An 8084-nucleotide genomic window follows, 5' to 3' on the forward strand; every position below is an offset into this window, starting at 1 on the left:
ATGTTCTATACGACTGCTCAAGTAAATGGGGTGGTGGGAAAAGTCTTTGGACAGGACTGTCAGTTATGCTGGTACATGGAATACAATCAGACATCCCCAAATTTGATTGATCTATATGCTTAATAAATATGCTGATTTGCCAGTCAGCTCCTTGGTTGGATTTTCCTAAATAAATAATGGTGTGGAATGGGAGTAGAGAGATGCTTCATCCCCATTGGTCCATATATCTGGTGGCACTCATATGACTGGGCCTAATGGTCCAGGATGTGTATTAATGAGAAGACTTGCAAAGCACCTTGTCAGTTGCAAAGAGCTATAAAATTGATTAGAAGTTCATGTTGCATTTGCCATTGATATCTTAGTTCTACATACTTTCAGCATCGTATTCACTATATTTTGTGTGATATATTGACATTGTTGGGAAGAGATTGCATAAGGCAGGCAAAATGGGTAGAGTTCTGAACCAAAATGGGTAGCGTTATGAGCTCACACCCATTTAAACAAGCAAACGAACAAAAGTGATCCACTGATCATTTATTGCTCTACCTTTGATGCCTTCTTCTTCCCAGAACTCTCCTGAAGAAAGTACTTACGAAAGAGCCTTCTGGCCATGATCCTAAATATGTTCACAGCTTGACCATGCATGCTTAGTTTGGAAGCAAGTGCCTGAGTTGAATGGCACTTGTCCCCTAATAATTCTGTATAGGATTGCAGCCTTAGAAAGAAGTGAGTTCTGTTGATTGTGCAAAGTCACATGTATTTATTTATTTATTTATTTATCAATCATACTTATACCCCGCTCCTCAGCCAAAAAAGGCTCTCGGAGCGGCTTACACTTAGCAAAAAAGACAGTCCCTGCCCTCAGGCTTACAATCTAATAAAGACATGACACACAAGGAAAAGGAGTCAAGGAGGGAGGGAGGGAGGAGAGAGAAAGAGAGAGAGAGAGAGAGTCCAGCAGGAGCAGGCCCCGATGTTACTTCTGCCTGCTCCTGTCCCCTCGGTCCTTCTTCTTCCCCACAGGGCCAAGATGGCAGTTTGCCCTGGGGGGGGGGGAAGAGTCCAGCAGGAGCAGGCCCCGATGTTACTTCTGCCTGCTCCTGTCCCCTCGGTCCTTCTTCTTCCCCACAGGGCCAAGATATATGTATAAGAGACAAGATTTTTCAAAGACAGAAGTTTTTTAAGGGTCAATTGAAATGCTCAGTTGCTGACATGGTACTGTCCTTGCATATGACTATACGATCTTGTCTTTCGTATAGGAGGTTGTCTTATGTGAAAAGCTTACACATCACAAAGAAGGGAACTATTTCAGCCTTTCACATGGGGTGGGATTTTGACATGGGGGAGTACCTCCCAACGAGCAGGCCTTTTTTTTATGACATTTGAGTTGGCAAGTACCACATCAGAAGCTGGCTGTTTTTCTCTTTCATAGTCAACGTAACAGGAATACATGCTTGGTGTTTGTGTCAAAAAATAGCAGGGTCTGTAAGGTTGTTGGGAATAAATATTGACTTTGAGACTATGCTAACTTAGAATGTCAGATTCTAGCACAATAACTAGATTAAGGATGAACTAGTGTTCCTTTGAAGGAGGCAACTGCAAAAAGTATGTGGTGCCTTGTGAATGCATTGACCTCAATTGTGTCCCTTTTTTAAAAAATTCTTTTAGGCCACACAGGATCAAATGGGCTAGCAGGGGCTTATATCCCTTCATTTCTGAAAAAGGAAGTTGGCTCTGCAGGCCAAAGAGTTCAGTTAGCGCCGATTATTGATCCATCAACTACAGATCCATCTTCTCGTAAGTCCTGTTTGCTTCTGGAAATGATGCCGTGGAGCACAGCAATAATGCCACTGCACTAGAATCTAAGGCAGTCACACACCAACTGGGGGTTGCATGTGGCCATTGGCTTCCGTCTGTTATAGATATTGCTTACCTCTGAATAGAAGTGAATAGGAATTGAGCTATGCATTGCATGCCATGAAAGCTGTTGCGCTGGGGCTTACTTCTGATTAGACATGCATGGAGCTGTGATGTGCTTCGTATGCTTAGTGAGTAAATGTCCAAATTGGTAAGAATTACATTTGTGTTTATGGGTGTAGCTCCTGTCTCCCCCTCTCCCAGCGGAATCCCAATGCAGCCCTCAAAGCCAAAAGGGTTATACACCCCTGCTCCCCCTTTTGGGAGCCCTGCAGTCCTAAACATCCTGCCATCCTGTTCATATAATACTAATTAATAATATATTTATTTCTTACCTGCCTTTCCCTCTGGATCGAAACTGGGAACAACATTAGATACAAGTACCATAAAATACATAAAACTGATTAAAAACATTTAAAACTGATACAATATTAAAATAACAATCAAATATCTTAAAATTCATCTGGATAGGCTTGCCGGAAGAGATCAGTCTTTATAGCCTTCTTGAATTCGGAAAGACTATTAAATCGATGAATCTCTCCCAGCAGGCATTCCACTGTCTGGGAGCGGCAGAAGAGAAGGTCCTCTGGGTATCAGTTGTCAGCCTAGTTTTGGCTGACTGTAGTAAATTCTTCCCAGAGGACTAAGTGTGCGGGGCAGACTGCACTGGAGAAGGCGATCCCGCAGGTAACCTGGACCCAAACCATGTAGGGCTTTAAAGAAGGACAAAGGTGGTACCAACCTGAAAGGCACCTGCTCCATATTCAAATTTAACCCATGTTCTCCTTTTTATACCTTTCTCTTATTCATTTTTAGAATACAGTTCTCTGAAGTCTGTCAGACCTCATATCGGGATGCCATCATTTAATATACCTATGAAAAGCACATCAGGACTACTGCCGCGTCCACCTCCAGTTCAACCAGTCCATGGACGAATTGACTGGTCTTCAAAATACGGCGCTCACCGTTGAATCCTTGAGTTGGATCGTGCATTTTATGAACAGTAATCAGACAAACCCTAGCAACATTTTATGAGCTGGGAAGTCTACCAATCCCTATTTTCTAGGACCAAGGCATTTCAAGACTGTTTAAAGGGGTTTATTTTTAGTTGTATGTATCTGAATGCAATCTTGTACCATTTTTTTGTATTGTTTTTATTATATGATGGGGCAATTATTTTTCATAGGATCAATACACATTTGTATATCAGGCTTAGAATTGTGGGTTTGTTTTTTGTTGGCAATTTTATACGATGAACTTTGAAACTGACTTTTTAAAAAGAAAACTATTTTTCCTTTTTGAGGGGGGTATCACTTTTTTATACAAGTGACTATATGTAGCAGATTGGGCCAGTATTTAATATAATTAAGGTGCTGTTAGAAAGAACGGCACTTAGCAAATACTCTATCGTGTTAAGTTCTGAACATGGTCTGTTGGGCAAAGGTTTTGCATCTGGGGCCTTTTTTTAGCTCTGTAATTGAATAGCCACAGCAGTGTTACTGGTCTCTGCTGCAGCAAAACCTAAAAATGAGTTGGGCATCTTGCCCTTCATATGTCTGAGTATTATTTTGGGTCAGTTTGTGCAATCAACAGGTAAAGCTTTCCCTGATTTAAGTCACTTCAAGCGGTAGTTTAAAGATTTCATATTTAACACTAATAGAAACATACTCTTTGTATATAGAAAATGAGTTTGTCAGAGAAGAAAGGATTCAGCATAGCTATTTTTCTGTGTTCTGGCAGGGTTTTCTTTTTCCTAACACGGAGAAATGTTCAGGTACAACTGCCTCCAGCCCAAGCTGGTCTAGTCCAGGATAAGCCTGGCTACTTAATTCTGTTGATTGCATAAACTGGTACAGGGAAAGAGATGTTGCAGCCGATACATGTAAATGGGCCTTTCTCCTGACCATGTGCCACTTCATACTTCATGCTAGCCTCTTTCCATAGTGAAAACGAAACTAGCTATAAATGGGAAACATCCTGCTCCAGTGGTGAGAAATACTTTCTGTAGAGTAGCAAGGCCCTTGGGGAATATTTAAAGCAATATTTAGTATGACAAAGCTGGTTCATAGAGTAATATAAATGAAGTGTTAAGATAAACACCAGCAGCAAAGTTAAAGATTTTTATACATTCCACTGTCTACGTGTCCTTTATATGGCTCGGCTTTTCTGTCCCCAAATGCAATGCCGTGGTTTCTATGTAAGGTTGACATAAAATTTATCCTTTTAATAATTAGAGTTTTACCTACAGGAATGAGTTGACATGGAATATTTTATAGTATAATTATGTCACAGCCCTTCTAAAACCCAAGGCCAAATTTTAGTAGATGTCAGTAAGACATATATTTAAACGTTGGAGCTAAACAATAGAAAAAGGAATAAAAATTGACAGATTCAAACTTATCCATTGTTTTTCTTTAAACGAAAAGAACCAGTGGTTTCAGTTGTGGAGCTATACAAAGACCGCCCTGTCTGATTAGGATTTTGCTAAAATTTGTTCCGTGAGGGAAAAAAATATTGGGGGAATTAATCTCTGTATTTTAGCTCACAGAGAAGGCTCAAGATGGCCTTTTCTCAGGGAGAAATGAGCCTAAACCAGCTTTTCAGTCCACAAAACTCCAAAGGCAGGTCTAGAGCGTAGAATTATCTTTTTCAAACCCTGGTTTCCTAGCTATTTCAGTCTGTAGTAGGAAAAATACTACATCTTGTGCCACGTGCTGCCCTGCTTTCTCTCTCTGCTACGCAAGGCAGAAACTGCAAATAGGAAAGCTAAAATCATGTGCTAACTTTTGCCCCTTACGGTAGATTCAGCTGAAGGCTTCCACCTCTTTCACTGGACTTCAGATCTTCGGCTGAAGCCAGAGGAATGGTCCAGTCTTCTGACATCCTGTTGCAAGACCCCTTCCCTCAATGGCTGTGGCGAACACAGCCAATGAGAGCAGGCAGACAACAGAACTGAGAAGGTGCAACTGTGTCTGATTCTCTCACACTTTGACTGGGAATATAAAAAACAATGTCCTCTAGGGTAAGAGGTGGCAATCACAACAGCTGAGATCACAACAAAAGTAGTCAGCACATTTTTTTTAAGAATGGCAACTGTGCTTTGTTCAAAAGCTCTAACAATGCAAGATCATAACTACCTACCTTATCCAAAACACAGGGGAAAAAATATCCCAAAAGTTGATGAGCTGTGAACCCATCACTTGTCTTCAAGTTTGTTACAGCATTACTGTTGATAAATGAACAGTTCCTAACCTTCTCTACCCTCTCCCCACCCACCCCCTCCAGTAACACACATGAAATAACACAATTTTGGCTATCACTACCCCTGCTGTTTGATTCTACCAAGTTCATTGGTTTTTGAGCAAAAGTACATGGTCTAAATATTTCTCAGTTTTTGGACCTGTGGAAACGTGCTCAATAGCAACTATTCCCCCCCCCCCCCGGTATATTAGCTATATTGCTCCAGTATTTTCTATATGCACAACAAAACGGACTATGCAGTGATGGCAATCTACAACGGAGTTTACTCAAAGCACTATCTGTTCCATTGCAGTCCTCAATGGCTGCCTTTTCCCTATGAGAGTGATGAATTAGTAAGGATGAGCTATTTTAAATACTGCGAGGGTGATGCTTTTTTTTAAAAAAAAAAATCTCAAAAAACATTGATCAGTGTTGTAATTTGAATTGTGTGTCTGTATAGTCTGTTAAATTGATTGTTGACTTGGTATTTTTATACTCTTGTTTTCGTATCCTTTCATTTATATACGGTTCAGAAACAGGCTAAACAATAACAATGAAAAGTAACTTTTCTACTGTTAGAGCAGGGGTGAGGTAACTACGCCCCCCAGATATTGTTGGATTCCAACTCCCACAATCCTTGATCATTGGCTTGGAGCTGATGGCAGTTAGAGACCAACAATATCTTGAGGACTGCAGGTTTTTACCACTGGTTTAGAGAAATAAGAATGGTTTTCCTTCCAGGGAAAATGAAAATTGCTAGTAACTCATGGAGGATTATTTATTTAGTATTTTTTTTAAAATGACAGTAGTCTCACCAATTGTTAAATGGTTTAATTGATCTCTAATTTTGGTAATAGCTTTCTTTTATTAAGGCTGCAATCCTAAACACAGTTAGGTTGGAACAAGTCCCATTGAACTCAGGGGAACTTACCTTTGAGTAAATATGCTAAGAATCATAACTGATGGTAGCACAGAAGTATTGACTATTGTTAGGAAAACTGACTTCGCTGATTGCTTACTTTTAGGAGATGTGCCTAGATTAGTTTACAATACACAAATGTCGCTGAATGTTCAAAGATTCTGAGTAAATGTCCTAATGCCCTCAGTCCTAATGAATGCTTACGATTTGAACAGACAAAATATTCTGAATTCCATTAAGGCCATACACACATGAAAATAGTTTTACTTCCACTGGCTTAACTCCTACTAAAACCAACGAAACAGCTGCTTAACTTTAAGGGTAGCTCTCCTTGGATTGTGCAACAACAGTGATAAAAACCACAGTCTCCCTTATCTTACACTGAGATCTTACATCTTTCTGCAAAACTTGCTACAAGCTAAATATTTCTTTGTGCATTTTTTGTGTTGTCTGTTCATGTGTTTTGCAATCGTACCATTTATTTTGCATGCTGAAGAGTAGCTAGCAGCATGAAGTATGCACTCACTTCAGTTGGTTGCAAATAATCTGCAATGAATTGGACATTCACCCCACCCGTACTATTGGCTTTCTGAAATCTTCAAACTACTTATGGGCACAATCCTATGCATATTTAAACAAAAAAGAAGTCTTACATCTCCCAGGACTTTTTTCTGTCTAAACATGCATAGGATTGAAACCAAAGTGGCAATCATAAACACACAAAGGAGTCATAGGATCACACAATTACTCCAGGATGCTTTCCTTCATTCAGCTTGAGCTACAGTGGCTTATACAGTTGATGAAATTTATAAAAATATCTGTTACTGTTTCCCCCCGCCCCACTACATATTCTATCCATGTTGAATATCTCCACTATTCTAACTACAAATTTAACACTGTTTGTGAATGATTGCAGCCAAGAAATGTTTCATAAAATCAGAAAAAAACATAGTCTCCTGTATCTGAGAAAGTATGAACATATGTTTATGAAAAATAACCACAAAGTTAAATGTGAGTCAATGGGTATAATTGGGAAAATGAAAGCCTAGCATGTTTTCTACGTTTGGGTCATTTGTAAATTTTTCAACAAATGCTTCTTTCCTTTTCTGTTGTAAGACACTTCTTCCCAAAATAAAATTCTGTTCAAACACTGTTTAATCATGCCTGCATTCAAGTGTATATGATTATGCTCTGTAACGTTCATAGTCTTGTTGCTGTATAACCATTAAATCATATCACACATTTTGAAATGGATGTTTGCTCTTAGCTAACAAAGAATTTGAAGATCTATTAGACACCTTTAATTAAAGCATTGTAACAAATGGGACTTCTAAGTACAACCAGAGTAGGGAAAGGGAAGACATTACACAGCTCCGGTATCCTGACCTAGGCAATAAGCTTATTGCCAGTGATGTAGTGGCTAAAGTGTCGGACTGAGAGTCAGGAGATCTGGGTTCTAGTCCCCACTCGGCCATGGAAGCTCACTGGGTGTCTTTGGGCCAGTCACAGACTCTCAGCCCAACCTACCTCACAGGGTGGTGGTTGTGAGGATAAAATTGAGCGGAGGAGGGGGGATTATGTTGGCTGCCTTGGGTTCCTTGGAGGAAAAGAGGTGGGATATAAATGAAATAAATTATCGAAAGGGAGGAAATTGAAACTAGATCTCATTCTTGGGATGAGATGCAAACATATTTGCCTCTTATCTGTGCATCCATACCTTCCAACATCTTTCAGGTGAAACAGGAGCACTCCTGTGCATGGGTAGGTAGGGCTAACAGCAAAATACTGCTGCCTTACAGCTTGACTTGTTGAGTAATGGTGGGCCAATATAATCGAGACATGGCTCCAGGTTACTCTGTCGCAAGTCAAATACACGCAATACATTGTCATGCCCTAAGATGTGTGCAAGACAAGAGTATCAGAGCTGAATTTGAGTACAGGGTTTCAAAATCTGCACCGGCATGACTGCAAACACAGCCCTGTTGCAGCAAACCCCATCCGATACATT

General features: G+C 40.1%; 1 protein-coding gene across 3 annotated transcripts in view; it reads left to right on the forward strand.

The window, feature by feature from the left end:
• Positions 1–7234, forward strand: part of CILK1 (ciliogenesis associated kinase 1) — a 32410-nt gene extending 25176 nt beyond the window's left edge. For 2 of the 3 annotated variants that reach the window (XM_063125072.1, XM_063125071.1), the window contains exons 14-15: positions 1669–1797; positions 2734–7234. In XM_063125072.1, coding sequence (XP_062981142.1) covers positions 1669–1797; positions 2734–2888 — 284 coding nt within the window. In that variant the 3' untranslated portion in view covers positions 2889–7234. The remainder of the gene's footprint in view (positions 1–1668; positions 1798–2733) is intronic. The other variant, XM_063125073.1, reaches the window with a different exon arrangement.
• Positions 7235–8084: the final 850 nt, after the last annotated feature.

This window comes from Elgaria multicarinata, chromosome 4, assembly GCF_023053635.1.
Source record: "Elgaria multicarinata webbii isolate HBS135686 ecotype San Diego chromosome 4, rElgMul1.1.pri, whole genome shotgun sequence".
NCBI classification, from domain to species: Eukaryota; Metazoa; Chordata; class Lepidosauria; order Squamata; family Anguidae; genus Elgaria; species Elgaria multicarinata.